At 50.1% G+C, this 18,338-nt stretch overlaps 8 protein-coding genes and 1 non-coding gene across 9 annotated transcripts; 6 read left to right on the top strand and 3 right to left on the bottom strand.

Moving 5' to 3' along the window:
• The first annotated feature begins 844 nt into the window (after positions 1-844).
• GGI43DRAFT_96866 (PLAC8 family protein) lies at positions 845-2,292 on the top strand. The gene is made up of 3 exons (XM_083210595.1): positions 845-1,487; positions 1,548-2,049; positions 2,105-2,292. Exons 1-3 carry the CDS (start codon positions 1,178-1,180, stop codon positions 2,124-2,126), a joined length of 834 nt encoding a protein of 277 aa, XP_083058875.1. The 5' UTR covers positions 845-1,177; the 3' UTR covers positions 2,127-2,292.
• A 166-nt stretch (positions 2,293-2,458) lies between these two features.
• On the bottom strand, positions 2,459-4,372 carry GGI43DRAFT_423941 (heterokaryon incompatibility domain-containing protein; the record flags this gene model as incomplete). The annotated part of the gene is made up of 2 exons (XM_083208305.1): positions 2,459-3,648; positions 3,940-4,372. The coding sequence occupies 2 exons, from the start codon at positions 4,370-4,372 to the stop codon at positions 2,459-2,461; spliced, it is 1,623 nt and encodes a 540-aa protein (XP_083058874.1).
• A 1,834-nt stretch (positions 4,373-6,206) lies between these two features.
• On the bottom strand, positions 6,207-7,237 carry GGI43DRAFT_409375 (putative oxalocrotonate tautomerase). Its single transcript, XM_083206496.1, has 2 exons — positions 7,134-7,237; positions 6,207-6,963 (listed from the first exon to the last, which is right to left on the bottom strand). The coding sequence occupies exon 2, from the start codon at positions 6,721-6,723 to the stop codon at positions 6,283-6,285; it is 441 nt and encodes a 146-aa protein (XP_083058873.1). The 5' UTR covers positions 6,724-6,963; positions 7,134-7,237; the 3' UTR covers positions 6,207-6,282.
• Positions 7,238-7,566: 329 nt separating this feature from the next.
• GGI43DRAFT_423940 (uncharacterized protein) lies at positions 7,567-8,679 on the top strand (the record flags this gene model as incomplete). The annotated part of the gene is made up of 2 exons (XM_083208304.1): positions 7,567-7,996; positions 8,120-8,679. 2 exons carry the CDS (start codon positions 7,567-7,569, stop codon positions 8,677-8,679), a joined length of 990 nt encoding a protein of 329 aa, XP_083058872.1.
• Positions 8,680-10,711: 2,032 nt separating this feature from the next.
• Positions 10,712-12,835, top strand: GGI43DRAFT_409371 (uncharacterized protein). Its single transcript, XM_083206495.1, has 2 exons — positions 10,712-11,285; positions 11,387-12,835. The coding sequence occupies exons 1-2, from the start codon at positions 11,201-11,203 to the stop codon at positions 12,427-12,429; spliced, it is 1,128 nt and encodes a 375-aa protein (XP_083058871.1). The 5' UTR covers positions 10,712-11,200; the 3' UTR covers positions 12,430-12,835.
• A 130-nt stretch (positions 12,836-12,965) lies between these two features.
• GGI43DRAFT_409370 (bifunctional thymidylate/uridylate kinase) lies at positions 12,966-14,410 on the top strand. The gene is made up of 3 exons (XM_083206494.1): positions 12,966-13,384; positions 13,496-13,604; positions 13,696-14,410. The coding sequence occupies exons 1-3, from the start codon at positions 13,174-13,176 to the stop codon at positions 14,177-14,179; spliced, it is 804 nt and encodes a 267-aa protein (XP_083058870.1). The 5' UTR covers positions 12,966-13,173; the 3' UTR covers positions 14,180-14,410.
• Positions 14,411-15,014: 604 nt separating this feature from the next.
• Positions 15,015-15,100, top strand: GGI43DRAFT_t152. Its single transcript has one exon. It is a non-coding gene; the product is annotated as a tRNA-Tyr (tRNA).
• Positions 15,101-15,277: 177 nt separating this feature from the next.
• Positions 15,278-16,444, top strand: GGI43DRAFT_96761 (glycine cleavage H-protein-domain-containing protein). Its single transcript, XM_083210593.1, has 2 exons — positions 15,278-15,929; positions 16,005-16,444. The coding sequence occupies exons 1-2, from the start codon at positions 15,809-15,811 to the stop codon at positions 16,397-16,399; spliced, it is 516 nt and encodes a 171-aa protein (XP_083058869.1). The 5' UTR covers positions 15,278-15,808; the 3' UTR covers positions 16,400-16,444.
• Positions 16,445-16,907: 463 nt separating this feature from the next.
• Positions 16,908-17,936, bottom strand: GGI43DRAFT_385411 (hydroxymethylbilane synthase; the record flags this gene model as incomplete). The annotated part of the gene is made up of 1 exon (XM_083203652.1): positions 16,908-17,936. The coding sequence occupies one exon, from the start codon at positions 17,934-17,936 to the stop codon at positions 16,908-16,910; it is 1,029 nt and encodes a 342-aa protein (XP_083058868.1).
• Positions 17,937-18,338: the final 402 nt, after the last annotated feature.

Raw genomic sequence — 18,338 nt, 5'->3', positions numbered from 1 at the left:
TCCGTCCTATATCGATGGGGTGACATGCATGCGCTATTTTGCTGCTCTTGTTGCATTGAGACACGTACAGCGCCTGTCACTGTGGGCGCAAAAGTGCATGCCGCCATCCGCCAGTGGCTGTCGCTAAAGTGATTTACTGCCCACCACCGGATCTCGGCCCTTTAGCGCCCGGCTGCTCTTTTATACTTGTATCTCTAGAACACAGCCAGTATTATCGTGGCTTGCTGTGCTGGTACTGCTAAAACAACATTGGAAACAAAAAGTATCGACGCCATAAACAAAAAGAAGCTAAAACAACATCTCATCTCACCGACAACTCGCCAGACAAGTGTATCTGGCTACTCCATAGTCTCAGCTGGTACCCCTAAAAATGTCTCACTCGTTTGAGAGACCCAATTTGATGTTACTGAGAGCCGCAGCCAGACATTGTAGCTAACAGTCTGCGTAAGAGTCTTTGCCACAACACCATCGGCTGTAGGTCTAGTGCATCTTGAGAATTACTACATGTAAGCTAGGGCCTCTAGAATATATTGTTGTTGGCCGTTGAATCTAGAGACAGTAGCGTTAGATTCCAATAGCTTCGTGTTTCTTTTTTTACCCTTCTTCTTTGATTCCTTCTTCACATCTACGAAGGCGATAGAGGGCCTTCAAGTGTGCACTACTATTACAGGCCAAATCTAGAGATTGTAGGTGCAGTTTGAACATGGAAACTTGCAGCTACTCGAAGCAATATTGTATTCAAAGTAACAATTCACGTGCACCATAAGTAGACTGAATTCCACCATTTCGGCAACCACTCTCAAGAATTTCTCAACTACTACTCAGATACCTCAGATATGAGGCTGCCACTTCCTCTCGCCTAATTCTCCTCTCTCTTTCCATAATCGTCAAACTCGTAGACGTGTTATTGTCTTCTCCCACTCAACTGGCAGATTCTGCTACTTTCTTCTTCGCCATCATCGCTTTCATCATCGCTTTCCATCATCACATCATTGCTCTAGTTATCAACTCTACGGACCCAGGCATCATCACTATTTGCTACACTCTGGCCATTCGACTACCGCCCCTTTCATCTCGTTCGTTATACCGGGCTTCTCGCATATCACACTGACTCTGACTTACTTCTTTTCTTATTTTGTCTGTCTGTTGAGTATGGATCAACTAGCAGCTCGCCAAAATGTGTCCATACCCGGGAGCCAATGACCTGAAATCTCGGATGGACACTTTTCCAAACAACCTCAAGTTCGTTCAAGGAGTTGATAGTGCTCGTCAAAAGGAGAAACAAAATCCATGGGCATGGGGCAGAGATGATGGCGAGGCCTGCTGCTGTTTGGGATGCGGATCCGAGACCGTTCTATGTGGTTGTTACAGTTATTCGCGGGCGTGGACTCGACTAGAGATGGCCGCTTATGATCAAGATGCAACCGACATACCGGAGATTCGGCCTTGCAATTTCGACTGTGCTCAGTTTGCACTGGGTCTACCATGTATGTCTTCTCAATACCAGCTTCAGTCAAGGCCGTGAGCATGCTAACATTGTCGTGTAGTCTACGCACTTTGTCTTGGTTCACTGCAAAAGGCCGTCCGCAAGCACTACAGCATTGATGGTGATGACTGTCAAGACTATTGCGATGCATGTTGCTCTCCGCGCAAAACACTTGTGCGAGTTGAAGGAGAGATCATCTTCCGCGAGCAAGTTCGAAAAGGCAAACAAGTCGAAAAGCTAGAAGATAAACAGTATCTCTGCTACGATCCAATGGCCTATCCCATCAAACAAGAGCAACCTAGTCCAGCAGCTCGTCAAGCGGCCACTCCAGGGCAAAGCAAAATTAATTCGTATCAGCACACTTTGCCGGCCCATTCCCAGCCGGCCAAGCTCAACCGACGGCCCATGCACAGCTTAGAAGACGACCTTGCTGCGCCGAGCAGAGCCAAACAGCAAGAACATATTCTTGGCGACGACATAGAGAGCGCAGCTCCCACTAAGCCAACCCCTCACGATCTGGGGGCCACAGCATCGCGAGCAGGGCCATTGAAGAACGAAACTGGGTAGGATCCCATTGCCCCAGAAAACCTTGCTGTTGGCGTTGCTCATTTCTTTTAGGCCGGTGCCGTCATCACTGTGAACAGCTCCAATCTCTCTCTAGACTCCTACGAACTCTACTTCGACGCCCCTCTCGCAAAGTCTACGCATGCAGATGCTATTGTCCACACCATTGGTGGTGGATCGGGACATTATATAGAGGCTGATCAAGTGATGAATCCTATTGCAAATTTCACTCGCCTTCATCAACTTGGGCAGTAAATATGGTGAGAGCACGGGATAGGCGTTGCTTGTGTATTGACTTGGAATCATAGGATTATAAATAGTAATATCAAATTATTTTATACGCTCAACATATCGCTCGCTCTTACTGAAATCCACATGAGACTGGCGCCCATCAAATGCTGTCAATTTTCAACGGAGCAGGATTTCTATTACTTCGTCTCCTCTTCCCTCCACAGCCTCTCCTGTCATAATACCATACACAAAGCATTCGCTATGAAATGTCAAACTCACGTCAGACTCTTTATCTGATGCTTTTGGCAGAGGATTTAGGATTACGGGTATTCTACACCCACCCACAATCCATAATTCATGTCCTGGGCGAATATTTCGCGGGCCCAGTCCAAGCCGTCCGTCTTCAGTGATAAAGATGGCCTTTGTCCGAAGCATTTTCGAGACCCATTCGGAGAATTCGTTGTTATCTTCAGATCCGTCTGATACCAGATTACCAGTGATTAGGCCGAGGAAAGCAGCCATTCCGCCGTTGAAAAGCTTATCCGGAAATCGTTTCTGGTACCGAGTCATGAGTTCGCCCCATCGATCGCCATACTTCCGGTAGAGGGCTGCAATTGAGACATCTTCTGACTCTTCGAGATCTCCTGGGAGATTATCCTCTACCATGGCAATCGGGCTCAGTCGAAGGCCGGCCACGCGGAGGACGTCGCCGTCTCCTTCGACTCGCAAACCCTCACCAACACCGTACATGCCACGATCGGCCGTGAAGCCGCCAAAGTGCCACCAGTGGTGATGGTCCCAGAAGCTGCATTGCGCGCGTTTTGAGGGGTCTTTGACACCGTCCCAATCTACGGCCCAGGAAGCGAGGCCTGGGATTTCCGAGCGTTCGCCACCGCGACCCATTAGGGGCTGAAGATCGGTGCTTATGTTGATGAGGTCTATTGTTACTTTGTGATACAGCGTGCGCACGTCGACGGTGTAGTCGCACATTTTTACCGAGGGGAGAGAGACGTCATGACGAAACCCTAGGAGGCCGTATACTTTGTCCCTAGGATCCGTAGCCTTTCGGTGTCTCCAGCGCCAGAGCAGCATGAAGAGTTCTTCCTCTCGCGATGCGCCGAGCCCACGGAGGCCGGCCTGGAGGTTCCCGATGCTGCCGTTGTGCCAGAACTCGTCGGGCACAATTGGCGCCGAGTCGTCGAAGAAGCTGTCGGCTGCTCTGTCGAGAGTGGACCATGAGATTTCGCAGGGGCCCCAGTAGATGGTTGCTTTGGGGGGCAGGATGGCTTCTTGGACAGTCCAGATGCGGTCCCACCAGGGGACGTTGATGAAGACTTTGAAGGCGGCGGCGGCGGCAGCGGTGGCGGCTTGTTTCTCTTGCCTTGAAGCCTCGTTGTCTTCTTCGTTGGCGTCTTTATCTCCATCCCCTTCTCCATTCTCTTCTCCATTCTCTTCTCCATTCTCTTCTCCATCCACATCCTCCCATTCATTATCATGTTCATCACCATCTTCACCGTCACATTCATCACCTTCTTCATCGTCACCTTCACTCTCTTCGTCTTCATCGCTGAGTATCGTCCAAGATGGAGCATCTCGCTCACCGGCGATCCAGGCGACTGCGTCCATGGCTGCTTGGGCATCATTTTGGGGAATGTCACCTAGGGGGCCGAGCCAGATGGCACCTTGGGTGCAGCTGCTGTAGATGCGGCCCATGATGCTGACCTGAAGTGACTTTTCATGGTCGTCTGTCTGGTTGATGCATAGCGCGTCGGCCCAGACGTGGCGTGGTTCATTCAGCAGACGCAGCCTGCGGAGAGCATTAGCTAGAGGAGGGGTGACGCCGACTTTCTGGGTATCGTCATCGTCGTCTCCAAAGTAGATATCCTCGTGGGATGTATGTTGGCTGTCAGTCCCCCAGGCGTAGGAAAGCGCCTCATAGGAGACGTCTAGGTTGTCGAGAGTTGTGACGTGGAATTTGCAGCGGATAGGCGAGTCTGAAAATCCAGGTTGGATTTGAAGGACTCGGATTTCCGAGTTGGAGTGGTTGAGAGGGGGGAGGATTTGCTCGTGCCAGGAGACTTTCTTGGCCATGTTTCCGCGCTACTTTAATTTGCCTGTGAAAGTGAAGATTTATTGCTCTGCTGAAAGTTGTATCTTCTAAAGACGTTGAAAAGAATCGGTGTAGATGAAGTGCCTGAAGCGGTGGCCCCGCCTATGAAATGAGGCTCTTTTCATATTATATGATCAGAGCTTCGAAGGCTTGTCACATATAAGCAGTGGGTAATAAACTAGCCAGGAATGAGTGAGATTCCTTTTTTTAACCTCTTTTTATGCAAAATCGGTGTAAAAATAGCAATCGTTGTAAGTAGTGCTTTAGTCTTACCACCAATAAGCATAAAGTATGGATGCTTTTTGAGGCCCTAACTGGTGGATCCTGGTAATGCTCACGATGTACTAAGCAGTTGGCGAATGGCTTACCCAAGTTATGAACTGCTGAGTTTAGTGCTTTAATGCCTAACAGCTGGTGTTGCAGTGAGATTGAGGCACTTTAGTTATACGAGAAGTGAAGCGCCTCAGTCAAGTCGTCAACTGAGTCCAATGCCATCTTGACAACTTGAGCGCCAACTGCTATTGAGCCTCATCGCATCTTGGGCGTGAAAATTCGACCATTGTCGTATAGGCCATGATTCAGGAATGGTTGCCTTAAGGGAGGGCATAAGGAGCATCCTACGTGGCTAAATCGTATCTTTGTTGGTAGCGAGCATGACGAGAGCTGCCTAGCAGATCAACCAATGCTGATATCAGGTGACAGAGATGAAGTCATGATCGACTTGTATCGTAGCAAAAATTGAGAAAACTAAGCACTAATAATGCTTTTCGTACTTGGATATGAAGTGTGGCTGGAAGAAACAAAAGAAGAGATCTTTCAAAGGTACGGCGAGGGATAGATGTCGGGAAGATACAGCCACATCACACACGCAACGGCTGTGGAGCCTCAGCTGCAGTAAGGGTTTTATGGTTGTAAGCCTGGCGAAGGCGTTGCAGACTGCTTGATTAAATCCGGTGAACAATCGGATTGCTTTTATTGGAGGCAGCAATCACTGACATTGATGCAAAAGAGATCATATGACAGATATGAGTTGAGTGCATGTAGACAAACTCTCGTGGGACTCTTCTTCACTTACAAGAGTCTGGAATTAGTAGTGCAAGTAGACTAACAACAGCAAGAACAGGACTAGAATCAAATGGAAAGGGGTCCATTTGTAAACTCTTTTCCAAATTTCGCTTATTAATTCAACTATTTCATCATAATCTACCAATCGTGACAAGTTCGAAGGAATATATTCTTTGAAATCAAGCAGATAAACATCGACTTGTTTAAATCAATTCTGAAAATGGCAAACGGTATGCAGAAAAAGCCGCTAAAAAAAGAATTAGTGCGGAAGCTTATAGCCTCTTTTGGGGGGCGATTGGGCTGAGATGTAGATGCTAGAAGATGTGGGGCTTTAAGTTATGGATTGTGTAAGCCATTCGGTTGAGAAGAGAGAAGATGGCAAGGACTTGGAAAATGCCTTGATGAAGAGATGGTATGCATATTCGGCAATTTTTTTCTAGGCTTAGAGCGGATTCCAAATCTAGTGTGGCCATGATGTGTCGTCAATGGGGAGTTTAGGATAAGCATCCTGGGTGTTCATTCTCGACATAGGTTCAGGCTTCGTGAATATAGGGAAATTGACAGGCTCATTACCTATCTTATCGGTATTATGGCGCGGGGTTGAGCGGGGTTGATAGAAGTAACATAGTTGACAGGGCTGACATGGTTGATATGGTCGAGCTTTGGTAGACATGGGTGGAGTACGAGACTATTTGTAACCATGATCAAATCCTAGGTGTGTATAACTAGCGACAGGTAAGGACAAGCAAGCAGTATAAGTCAAAATAGTATTGCCAATAGCTTCTAAATACATCTACGTACTATGTCAAAGAGATGGTGCTATCAATTAATAAGGCACCGCCTTGTTCTCCTTGACCCAAAGCTCCTCTCCCGCGGTGCGCCTCTCAGGAGGTGTAAACTCATTAATCTTCCACAGCCGCCTATCAGTCTCGGCAATGTGAAACTCCCAATCGTATCCCAGGGGCTTAATCTGTGCGGTCAACAGTTTGTTGAACGTCTCGCCGGCCGCACGAAGCACTGCATCATCATTGGGATAGTTGTGTGCAATGTGAGTAGCGCTGAGGCGGATAAAGGGCTTGTCGTTGGCCCCACGGTTCTCGGCGCCGACGTAGGTGCTGGTGAAGGGCACTTCGATGAACTGGACGACGACGTAAAAGGCTGGCAGGCCAACGCCGACGTAAAAGGCGGTGATGGCCTTGGCCAGAGTGTCCTTGGACTCCTGGTCCTGGTAGGCGGACGGGGGGTGGTAGATGAGCCAGTGAGGCATGTTTGCGGTTTGTTTTTAAGATGTAGTGTAAGTGTAAGTGTAAGTATGAGTATTTAGAACGCAAGAGTGTAGCGAGAATAGGACGGTGAATGGTGGCTATTGATTTTGCGGGACTATCCTGTCCTTATAAGCTGTCTCAGAATGATTACCAACGCCACAAGCACGACTAAGTATAGACTTGACTATATTCGACTACGATCTTACATCTTGAGCATGCCAAAAGGGGATAATCGTTTGCATCTATGGGCCAGATGATTAGCATAGACATGAATCCAGCATCATCTCGGCATTTCGATATACTAATCACAAAATGATGCTCAAAGAGGTGCGTGATGCCATACCTCGGAAAGGGATTTACAAGGAAAAGGCCGAGGAACGACGAATATATAAGGACCACATCACGCACATACCTCCAATGCTGCTACAGCCCCAGTTGTTGTCTGATCGCCGGCGATAAGATACATGACTCAGGTGGGGAGGACAGATCAAGTGGTGGCGCTAATGGCCGAGGAAGTCGAGCCGGTGCGGTGAGGTAATCGCCAAAACTCCTCGGCGTGCAGCAGACATGTTTGCATTTATACGTAAAATACTACTGTATAACTGCTGGATTACTATCTTTGATTTTTTGATTAGTCGTTGTTGTTTGAATTACAAAATCAGAGTTTTTATTACAGAGACGGAGAGATTATGATTAGTGATCATTTTGGAGGCGACAAGATGGATGAATTATGACATGTATAAGACAAGATTCAATTATATATGAATTGAAGGAAAGATCATGTTATGCGAGTTTCAAAGTTAAATATTTACATCATTTCTCTGTCGAGTTTACTCATACGCATAATGTCTTCCAACCTTGCCTTTGTCACCGGCGCAACGGGCTTTATTGGCTCGCAAGTCGTCGCAACCGCTCTGAAAGACGGCTATCATGTGCGAGTGAGCGTACGAAAGCCAGAGCAGATTGACACTCTGAAGGGCATCTTCCACAACGACGTTTCAAAGCTTCAGTTTGTGGTGGTGCCAGACATTTCAGTTCCGGGGGCATTCGACAAGGCTCTGGACGATGTGCAAGTCATCTTCCATTTGGCATCGCCCATGCCTGGAAAGGGAACCAACTTGCACAAGGACTATCTCGAGCCAGCCCGTAATGGAACGCTGTCGATCTTGGAGAGTGCCAAGAAGGTGGCCAGCATCAAGAAGGTGATTGTCATGTCTTCGATTCTGGGCATTGGCCCCGTCGACTTGTTTTTCAACACAGACACGTTTGTCCCCGGTGAGTCCTAGTATATAGTGCATGCATATTAGTGGTTCTCTTCATGGATGGAAAGGGAGCACATCACATTGTGCCAGAGCACGCAGTATCAGCCATTAGCTAACATGGTAACCAACCACGCAGCCAACACCGGTAAGAGACACGAAATCGACCTCGAACAGGTCTTTCCCGGAGGCAAGGGCGAGCACGGCCCCATATACGTGGCCTCCAAGATTGTCGCACATCAAGCCTCGCTGGACTGGGTCGCCGAGCACAAGCCGGCCTTTAAGCTGGCCACGATCCACCCAACGTTTGTGCTGGGCCCCAGCCTGGTCCGCAAGACGGCCACCGACATTGACGGCATCAACGCCTGGTTCTGGAAGTCGCTGCAGCAGCCGGCGCCTCTGTTCCCGGCGGTGATTGCAGACGTGCGAGACGTGGCAGATCTGTGCATCAAGGCCGCAAAGGTGGACGTGCCGCCCAACCAGTCTGAGCTGGTTGCCTCGGGAGCGCCGACGAGCTGGAAGGAGATTGGCGAGTGGGTGAGGGAGACGTATCCGCAGCTGGAGACGAAGCTGGAGGAGGATGGGCCGGTGCCATTCAGGGTCGAGAATGATGTGCTGGGGATGAAGTGGCGGCCGCTGGCAGAGACGCTGAGCGGCTTGATAGACCAGCAGCTGGCGCTACAAAAGGGCAGCGCTTAGATGGAAGTGCGTGTGGTTGGTGCTGCTAGGCGCTGTAATAGAGAGCCGCCCGTGTGAAGCAGTTGAGCCTGGATTGCAGTCAATGGATGCAGGGGGATTGGATGAAAGATAAATCGAGGCTAGAAGAGTGTGTGTGGCTTGTAATAGTAATACTCCTCAATACTACTAGTGGTACTCAATTCACATGCAAGCATTTAAAGATTGCACACTCAAAGGGAGAGCATCGTTTAGATTAAGCTGAAACTGAAACTGGAGGCAGTTATCCTGCTTCCCTTGTGTCGAGAGTCATGTATCAGACGCCAGGTACTTGTGCCATGCAGGCAATTAACAGCCACGAATGTCGTACCGCATGTCGCACAAATCCATTAGACTTTGCAGCAGAGCATGCACGCACGCACAGAGCCAGATGAAGCAGAACCTGGGCAGGGAAGCTGCAGATCGCGATGAATGTCGAACATGGCCGCCCTCACAAGACAATGCAAGAGACCGGGAACGAGCAGCCAATGATAGACCGTGATGGAGGAGATGCATCTGCTTGGTGCGACTGGGGCTGAAGAGGTGGCTGACTTGTGAGTGGAGATGGATGGGCATTCGATATTGGATATGGATTTTTTAGCATGGGGCGACTATTGGCGGTGGTGAAGATTGGATGCCGGGACTGGACGCGTCGTTTTGGCGTGATCGGGGCAAGCCGAGGGCCCTGGCAGTGGCTTGATGATGTAAGGCAGAGTTGAAATTAATTATTGAAGGTGCTAATATAGTGGCTGAGCGATGGAGGCGAGGCGAGGCGATCGTGGACGCCGAGGCATGCATGTGTGCATATATTGAAATCTGGGTGAGGCTATTCTACACCACTTACACGAAGATATCTCGCTGCTGCATCGTCAATCAGACGCAATCAGACGCAATCAAATCCATGACAGCCTCTCCCATCACCCAGGCTCCTACTTGTACCAGCGCTCAAGATAAATATAGCCACATCTACATCTGCACATATGCAGTACCATCACCGCTGCAACCCCCCGGCCGGCCATCATCGCGTCCTTCTCGCGTCCCAGTCCCAGCTCCCATCGAACCCGGGCCTGCATCCATTTCCATCGACGCCCATGCCCACCTGCAGCCCTTTTTTGCGCTCTCCAGTCTCCAGCTCCGTCCCACTAGACATGCATCGCTGCATCACCGAGCAGGGATCCGCTCCAAGGCGCATCCATGGCGGCAGCGCATCCCCACGCGTCGATTGGCCTTGCGGCGCGGACGGCCGTGGCCAGTGCTTTTCGTGACAGTTTGGCGGCAGCTTCGCGCGTAAAGTGCTGAAATGAGGGCTGCGGGCTTAGAGTTTGAGATTTTCGTGTGGGTGGATGCGCGTGTGTCTCGACGGCCTTTGATTGTCTGGCATTTGGGTATTCCAAGCATCGTGCTCTTCTCGCCCTCTTTTGCCCTGCAGCTGGACATTTATATGCCATTTCTTCATCGTCAAATGCATCCATCACATACATCCCTCCAACGGCTGCCCCTCCCCTGCTGCAAATCAATCCCCTCCATCCCTAGACCTGTAAAAGCCTCCAGCGCTCCTCCAGTTCTCTCCTCCCTCTAACAATCCCCTGAAGGCTCCCTAGAGCTACCGCTAAACCCCCCACCCTCCAGGCCATCCGTCCCGTCCCATTAAAGTGAAAACCATCGGTGTGAGGCGCGTCTTGGGGTACCTCCCTTCAGCCAATCCGCGCACGGGCCACCTTGTACTTGTGACCACTTTGTGTACCATCGCGTGCTGGAACGTCAGCGCTGCGTAGTGGTTACTCGCTAGCTGCAGCTGCGTGTCTCGCCCATACATTCAGCCCCGTAGCGGTACTTGTTCTCTACAAACCCCTCTACATCGCTACCAAGTACCGATTTGATACCCAGCAGTGTCCCAGACACATGCCAGCGATGGAGCCCTGCGCCGTCTGACTTGTACCGCCCTCTCGCCCCTCCCTGGCCTCCCTCCCTCTTCGCCTCTCATTCTCGCTTCACGTCCATTTCGCGGCGTGTTCTTCATTGTTTATTAGTACTCGCTGTGTCCCACTTGGGCCTGGCTTTTTCGTGCCTTTCCCTCCCCTCCTCATCCTTTTTGTTTATTCCAGCTCACTCTCTCAAAACGCCATACACACACCAACACGTTCGTTTAAGTCTGGTGTAAAAGGAAAACAGAGGGCAATTCATCACACGGGATTTTGAAGCGAATACATACCACAAGCAAGAGAAAAAAAGAAGAAAAGAAGAAAAAATTAATCTGCAAAGCCGTTTCTCGCCTCATCTCCAACTAATTGATACTCATCTCTGTTTTACCGCCTTTACTGTGAATCATCTGCTGCCATCAAATCTCAAATCTCTGCCATCGATCATCTGTTTTTCTCTCCACACCAATTCAAGGGCTGTTCCCCGAGTGGAACCACCACGACTTGTCGCATCATCGCATTTCAGATCAGATCGAATTCGCATCGCATCGCAAAGTTGAATCGCTTTTATTAATTCGCCATCGATCATGGCCGCCGTCGCTCGCCAGCCGTTTGCTCCCCTGGACGGAGCCCGTCTCCAATCATTAACCAGTCTGAAGAACAGACAAAATGGTATGTTTGTGCGATGATTTTGTGCGGTGAAAAATGGCAGCGCCAGATGCACATTAATAGCTTTGATGAGAGAAACACATCTGGCTAACTCTATCGCTCAGCCGCTCCCGTATCTCCAAAGCGCAAAGCAGAGTTTCTAGAGATTGACAATTGCGAGAATGTCGATCCCATCCTCTTCTCCAAGCGCTCCAAGGGCGCCTCTGCCAAGGAGGGCCTCAAGCCCACCAACTACTTTCTCACTCCCAAGGTCAGCACTCCTGCTCGGTCTTCTCTCGCCACTCCAGTCAAGGCCGCTTCAACGCCTCGACGCATTCTCAGTGCAAAGTCATGTTTGAGCAAGATGAACTCTGAAAACGCTACGCCCAAGTCTTGCCCTCCTCCAGCGGGTCGCTCACCAACCCGTGGTAAGCGCTCAGGAATTCTGTCAAGCCGCCGACGAGCTACTCGCTTGGATCCTCCCTCATTTATGGGCTCCTCTTCTGCCCCCTTCTCCCTTGATGCCGCTTTGAAGGGCACCATTGCTGGGTACACACCCAAGCCTGCTGCCAGGAAGCCCATGTCTAGCCTGCTTGAGCCTGAGTCCAAGTCTAGCTGGTTCTTCGACATTCACGAAGATACCCCTGAACAGGAGATGACCAACCTTCTTCAGCACAGCACCTGCACACTCGACATCTCATCAGATGAGGAGACTGAGCAGCGCGCGAAGCGAGACGGTGCTGAGGGTCGTGACAAGGAGAACATTCCTCCTCCTGATGACGTCTCTCAGACTTCAGTCCAACAGGCCAGCCAGGCCAAGGGCGAAGACTCGATGGTTGTTGAAAAGGAGCGAGTTGCATTGGGAGAGATGAACGCCTCTGAGTTCTACGCTGATGGCTGTGATGAGTCATCAGTGATTCTGATCCACGAGGATGACGAGGAGCCGGAAGCTCCCCTCATCATCTCAAACATCCCTGAAGAGGAAGAGTATGAGGAAGAGGAGGAAGAGTATGAGGAGCTTGAGATTCACGAGGATATCGATGACCTCATCTCAAGAACCGACGACTCATCATCCAAGGCCGCCGTACTACAGCCCATTGAAGGCACAGGCGAGAGCTTCGAGCTATGGGAAAGCGGCAGCGCCAAGGATGAGGCTGAGAGCCCGTAAGGAGCTGTGTTTGCAATTCACTTCGCATAATCAACGAGGGAATGAGTGTACGCTTTCTAACGCTGGATGATGAGCGAGCAAGCATTTGAGCCTTTCTGTTTGAGCCTTTTTTTCAATCTTCCTCTTTTTTTATTTCTCCGACTGTATTTGGCCTGTTTTGCTCTTTTTATTTTTCCTATCTGTCTTTTCTTATCCTGTTTAAAAAAGGTCGTGACTTTGGCGCATCAGTTTTTTGCCCTCTTTTTTTTCCCTCTGGGCTGGGCGGCGTTATCTGGTTTGTGCGGAATTGTTGATACCAGGAGTTGTTGCTTGATTTGATGCGCCGGTCTGTGGCCGTTCTTGTTAAGAGTCTTACCAGAGTAGCAAGTATCGTACACGACTAATCGTATTGTTTGAACTCTATAAATCTTCATCTATATCTTTTTGTGTGATATGTCAGCCAGCCAGCCACGTAGCAAATGTGACAACTGAGAAGCGATGGCTGGTCTAAGCTGAAATTAGCTACACTGTGCTACAGACCAGCCACCTCCATCTCTCAGCCACAGTATCACAGTGCGGGCGTAGAATCTTATCTCTGCGAGCGATGATGAAAGCTCTCATGCAGCTCCCAGCCGCAGATCTGTTTTTCCTCATTTCTCAATTTCACCCTGTTTCTACAACCCAATTAAGCCCATAAAAAACTCTCAAAGGAAGAAATCGTGTCATTGAAACAAAAAATATTATTAATTTAGTAGAAGAGGGAAAATGTCTTCCATCCACGACCTGGCCGCCGCCGCCGTCGCTGGCACAGCTTCGTCCAGCCAGGCGGGCGAGGACGGCACGGGAGCGACCAAGAAGAGGGGCGCCTTCATTGTGCTCGAGGGCCTGGACCGCAGCGGCAAGACGACGCAGGTGAAGCTGCTGGAGCAGAGATTTGTGGAGGAGGGGAGGCCGGCCAAGGTGATGAGGTTTCCGGGTGAGTTTTTTGTATGATGCAATGGTTTTTTTTTTGCTGTTTTGGATGGAGCTTCAGTGAGATGTATGGTGGGGGAAATGAGGGATGCTTGATGGCTAATATTTCGTACAGACAGAACGACGGCGATTGGGCAGATGATTGATAACTATTTGAAGAGCAATGTTGATTTGGACGACCATGCCATTCATCTTTTGTTTAGTGCCAACCGCTGGGAGTCTGCGTAAGTTGATCTCACTTTACGTCTACATCACCATCATCATGCCATATACTTTCATACATTTACAAGGCTAAATGCTAACCATACAATCCAGGAACCAAATCAGGGCATACCTCGCCGCCGGCATCTCCGTTGTCTCAGATCGCTTCTACCACTCCGGCATCGTCTACTCCGCCGCCAAGAAGAATCCCCATCTGCCCCTCTCCTGGGCTCGCTCCCCAGATGTTGGCCTTCCCCGCCCAGATGTCGTGCTCTTCCTGGACCTGGATGAAGAGACAGCCCGCGCACGCGGCGGCTGGGGCAGCGAAAAGTATGAGAAGGAGGAGATGCAGCGGACGGTGCGGGAGCTGTTCTGGGCGCTGAGCATGGGCGGCAAGGACATCAAGGGGCAGGACTTGCTACAGCAGCTAGGCGGGATTGAGGGTCCATCGTGGAGGCAAGATGAGGAGGATCTGATTGTTGTGGATGCGAGCAGGCCGGTGGAGGATGTGGCGGAGGCGATTTGGAGAAAGGTAAAGGGGAGGGTCGATCGGGTTGATATGGGCGAGATGGGCAAGGTGGTGAGGACTGCGTTGTGATGCTGGTGGCTACGGTGATTGTGAGGGCATATATTCTATGTGTTAGTTGGCATGTTGAATACATTTCTGCTTATTTAGTTTTGGTAATTTCATAGCTCAAAGGTTATTGGAAATGAGATGGACATCTGATGAGGAGAGTTTTCACTAAGAGTTCAAGTTGAGCCATAGCTATTTGTGCCATATACGGGTATAGGTATTACTTTCTACAACGTACTCGCTTATAACCATCAATTCATTGCAACTATATAGATGTAGATGAGTGAACTGAAAGTTGGCTTGTCATGATCAATACTACATCATCTAGATGTAGCTACTTTATGTGTTGACTACAAAGCATTTCGCAACCATAATTGCTTGTATCGCATAGCACATTCTAATAAGTAGCAGCGAATTGACCTGACCAAAGATTACAGCAATCTATTATGAGCATCGACAGCTCCAAGCTATAGCTCCAAGTATTAGTTCCAATCATACGAGTATCCAGCTTACCACCTGATTGGGGCAAACTGCACTCAATTCGCCGGATCTTCCTCGGTTATGCCCCGACGTGAGTCGTCACGCATATCACAAAACGTAAAATCGAAACACCCAGCCTAAGAAAAAAAAACGCCACTTAGACCCAACCACCCCCCTAACCAGTTAATGCGTTTTAGGGTTCTAGGCGCCGCTAGAAGAGCGAAACAGCTCTAAGCTAGCGGGACTAACACCAAGTTTAGCTGTTTTTATAGTGGGAAATACACTCACAAATGCAAAACCTATCCATTCGTTCTGAGATATGCCCATCAGAGTGCTCTTATAAACTGAATATGCACCGCTTTCTTTCAAGAAGATTAAACTCCGGGTGGTCTAGTTGGTTCATGGCGTTCGACTGTAATTGTTCAGATTATCGAAAAGTCAGCGGTTCGATTCCGCTTCTGGAGATCTTCTTTTTTTGTTGTTTTTAAAGTCTTTCTTGGGGTTTATAGACTATCGTGACCATGGTGGATATCAAGTTTTCGGCCACCATTTTTCACCCTCTTTTTTCTCTTTTGTTTTTCTTTTTTCTCATACAATTAATCTCAGTGATATAAAGTATCCCATCTCTTCTCCTTTTATCCCATGCCGTGTCACGCAATCCTTCAACCCACCGCCAATCTCACCTCACTCTGACTGCTACATGCTCCGTAAACCCGGCACGACCCGCTATTATCACTATCAGAGCCATCCCCATATTCCCCCATTCTGGTAGAGTAATGATTACCCAATTAGCACCGCTCAGTACACGGCACCAGCTGCGAAATCGCCTCGTCGGCCGCACATGATTGGCCATAGCAGAAGCGATTAGGGTGCCGGCGCCTTGCATCGGTTTCCCTCTATTCGCTGTTGGACGTGCGATGCACCTTTCTGCGGCCTGACTAAGCCAAGTCTGCACTTTTTCTGCAAATCAACTCCACTATCTGTACGTACCGAACGACCCATTTAGCGCCTCCGATAAGAGCAAACAATTAACCGGCGACTATTCGTTTTCGTCTCATCGGGCGTCATTGAAGATCTTCTCTTTTGCTTCTCTTTTTTTTTCTTCAACCTCCTCTCTCTCTCTAATAAGTTTCCTCGTCGAACAGAGATCATCTCTTTCTCCATTAAGTCAAAATGGCCTCAATTGCTTGCTCCCTGCGCGCTGCCCGCCCCGTGGCCATGCGCTTTGCGCCCCGAGCTGCCCCGATGGCTCGATTGGCGATGCCCTTCAGAAGCTTCTCCAGCACCCGCCTGAGTATGTCCACGGCATTCCACCCCCTTTTCGAATAGCCTATTCATTATAACGAAACTAATGGATTATTATTTTCAGGCCTCGCCCGCAAGTACACCAAGGACCACGAGTGGATCGACCTCTCCGCTGACCGCAAGACCGGCGTCATTGGCATCTCTGAGTACGCCGCCGAGCAGCTGGGCGACGTTGTCTACGTCGAGCTCCCTCCCGCGGGCGACTGGACCGACCAAGGCGACTCCATTGGCGCCGTCGAGTCCGTCAAGAGTGCCAGCGACATCAACGCTCCCATCCGCTGCAAGGTCACCCACACCAACTCCCTGCTGGAGGAGAAGCCCGCCACCATCAACCAGGTGCCCGAGGACGACAGCGCCGGCGGCGGCTGGATCGTCAAGGTCGAGGTTGATGAGGAGGGCGCGGCCCAGTTTGACGAGCTGCTGGATGCCGAGGCCTACAAGGCCTTTACTTCCGAGTAATGGAGCAGATAGGAGGGCGGCTAAAAGATTAGACGATTGAGATGTTGCTATTGACTAAGATATTGCTTGAATTATGGGGACAGGACACTTTAAACAAGAAGAGAGAGGGGGGAGACATAAAAGAAAAGGACACATTCTTCGTTGAAAGGACGACGGACAAGAGCTGGCCTGGAAATGGTGTAAAAAAACAGACAAAACAGTTCAACCTGGTAATCAGCGGAGGGAACGGATTTTTGAATCTTGTATATTTTTTCAGCAAACAAACAAAGTTCGCATTTGGTGTACCATGCCATAGCGTGGGCTGCTCATATTTTACATCAGATGAGGGTATACATTTTGGTTTGCTGTGCCGGTTTATCAGCGGCATCATTAAGAAAAAAGAGAATATCAAACAGCTATGATGATGATGATGCAAATGTTTTCCTTCCCTTCCCTCTCACTTATTTTCCCATTTTCTTTGTCCTTCCTTGTCATTCATACATAGTCGTACAGCAGGCAGCAGAATTTTTTATTTTGCTGGCGCCGGGGGTGCCGGCTTGTTCTTGTTGATGTCGTCCAAGATCTTGTTTGCGCCCTTGCTCACCAGATCGGCCGCCATCTTCACGCCAAACTTGTCGGCCTCCTCCGCGGAGGCAATCGTCTCGATGGCCTCGCCGTCCACGCCCTCTGTGCCCTGCACCGACACGACCGTGGCCCGTAGCCTCAGCTGACCCGGCGCAACCCACTTCGTCTCAACGCCAATGGGCACGCTGCAGCCGCCCTCCAGCGTGCGCATCAGGCTCCTCTCGGCTACCGTTGCCAGAGCGGCGTCCTTGTCCTCGATCAGCTTGAGGGCGTCAATCACCTTTTGGTCGCCGGAGCGACACTCGATGCCCAGTGCACCCTGTCCGACGGCGTGCAGGATACCGCCATTGTCTAACTCGAGGAATTGCGAGATGTGAGCGTCGAGGTTCATTCGCTGCAGGCCGGCCGCCGCCAAGATGATGCCTGTGAGCTCAGAGTCCTCCTCGAGCTTACGTAGTCGTGTCTGGATGTTGCCTCGGTGGTCCTTGAACTTGAGGTTTGGGTATCGTCGTGCGAGCTGGGCGATTCTGCGTACGCTGCTTGTGCCGATGATGCTTCCCGCCGGCAGGTCGGCGAGGCTCTTCCAGCCGTGCTTTTCAACCAATTCTTTCTTCAGCACCAGTGTGTCTCGAGGATCTTCCCGCTTGGTGACGCAGCCGAGCAGCAGGCCGTCGGGGAGCGTTGTGGGCATGTCCTTTAGCGAGTGGACAATGATGTCGAGCTCGTTTGCCTCCAGCTTATCCTCCAGCTGCGTCGTCCACAGACCCTTGCCGCCAAAGTTGTAGAGCGCAGTCGTCTGGTCGCGATCGCCGGTGGTTGTCATTCCGTGGATAGGGAACGAGTAGGCGGGCAGGACGGCCTGGAGGGCTGCGACGACGATGTCGGCCTGGGCGAGGGCCAGAGGCGAGTTGCGCGTGCCGACCCTGATGGTCGTAGGGCCAGAGGCGAGGCCGGATGCTTTGTCGTCGGCCATTTTGGGGGATTTTGAGAGGTTGTGAATACGGGAAAGAGAGTAAGAGTTTAATTTTCTTGAGAGGCGATAATGGTTCGAGGAAGGATTCCGAATGCCGATAGAGGAGGGGTAGTCAGCAACTTTGGCGGGGTATTTGCACTGTACAGAGCTTGCATATGGAGATTGTGTACGGTGTGAATTGAGATATGATACTGTGACTTGCAGGGTAGGCGCTGCATTCACGAGCTGTAATTGCAATATGTAGACTGCATACCGGTACTACCTGCTTATTGATCAATTCTAATTGAAATTAGAGTATAGGAGAATTTGATTCTTTTGTTACACATGAAATTACTTTGTCGGCTCATCGGGACCGACAAGCCGAGATGAAGGTATAAATTCTGAGACAGCTTATGATAGTTG

Source organism: Trichoderma evansii, assembly GCF_050947405.1.
Source record: "Trichoderma evansii strain SZMC 28006 chromosome Unknown GGI43scaffold_15, whole genome shotgun sequence".
NCBI lineage: Eukaryota > Fungi > Ascomycota > Sordariomycetes > Hypocreales > Hypocreaceae > Trichoderma > Trichoderma evansii.
This window is presented reverse-complemented; position numbering and strand designations above follow the sequence as displayed.

What these genes read in the sequence shown, in the direction of transcription:
- GGI43DRAFT_409370 (XM_083206494.1), top strand. Translation starts at nt 13,174, where the DNA reads ATGTCTTCCATCCACGACCTGGCCGCCGCCGCCGTCGCTGGCACAGCT. An exon ending in CAAGGTGATGAGGTTTCCGG is followed by an intron (nt 13,385 to 13,495) that starts GTGAGTTTTTTG and finishes TATTTCGTACAG; the next exon opens with ACAGAACGACGGCGATTGGG. An exon ending in GCCAACCGCTGGGAGTCTGC is followed by an intron (nt 13,605 to 13,695) that starts GTAAGTTGATCT and finishes CATACAATCCAG; the next exon opens with GAACCAAATCAGGGCATACC.
- GGI43DRAFT_96866 (XM_083210595.1), top strand. Translation starts at nt 1,178, where the DNA reads ATGTGTCCATACCCGGGAGCCAATGACCTGAAATCTCGGATGGACACT. An exon ending in GTTTGCACTGGGTCTACCAT is followed by an intron (nt 1,488 to 1,547) that starts GTATGTCTTCTC and finishes ATTGTCGTGTAG; the next exon opens with TCTACGCACTTTGTCTTGGT. An exon ending in CCATTGAAGAACGAAACTGG is followed by an intron (nt 2,050 to 2,104) that starts GTAGGATCCCAT and finishes CATTTCTTTTAG; the next exon opens with GCCGGTGCCGTCATCACTGT.
- GGI43DRAFT_409371 (XM_083206495.1), top strand. Translation starts at nt 11,201, where the DNA reads ATGGCCGCCGTCGCTCGCCAGCCGTTTGCTCCCCTGGACGGAGCCCGT. An exon ending in TCTGAAGAACAGACAAAATG is followed by an intron (nt 11,286 to 11,386) that starts GTATGTTTGTGC and finishes TCTATCGCTCAG; the next exon opens with CCGCTCCCGTATCTCCAAAG.
- GGI43DRAFT_409375 (XM_083206496.1), bottom strand. Translation starts at nt 6,723, where the DNA reads ATGCCTCACTGGCTCATCTACCACCCCCCGTCCGCCTACCAGGACCAG.
- GGI43DRAFT_96761 (XM_083210593.1), top strand. Translation starts at nt 15,809, where the DNA reads ATGGCCTCAATTGCTTGCTCCCTGCGCGCTGCCCGCCCCGTGGCCATG. An exon ending in CTTCTCCAGCACCCGCCTGA is followed by an intron (nt 15,930 to 16,004) that starts GTATGTCCACGG and finishes TATTATTTTCAG; the next exon opens with GCCTCGCCCGCAAGTACACC.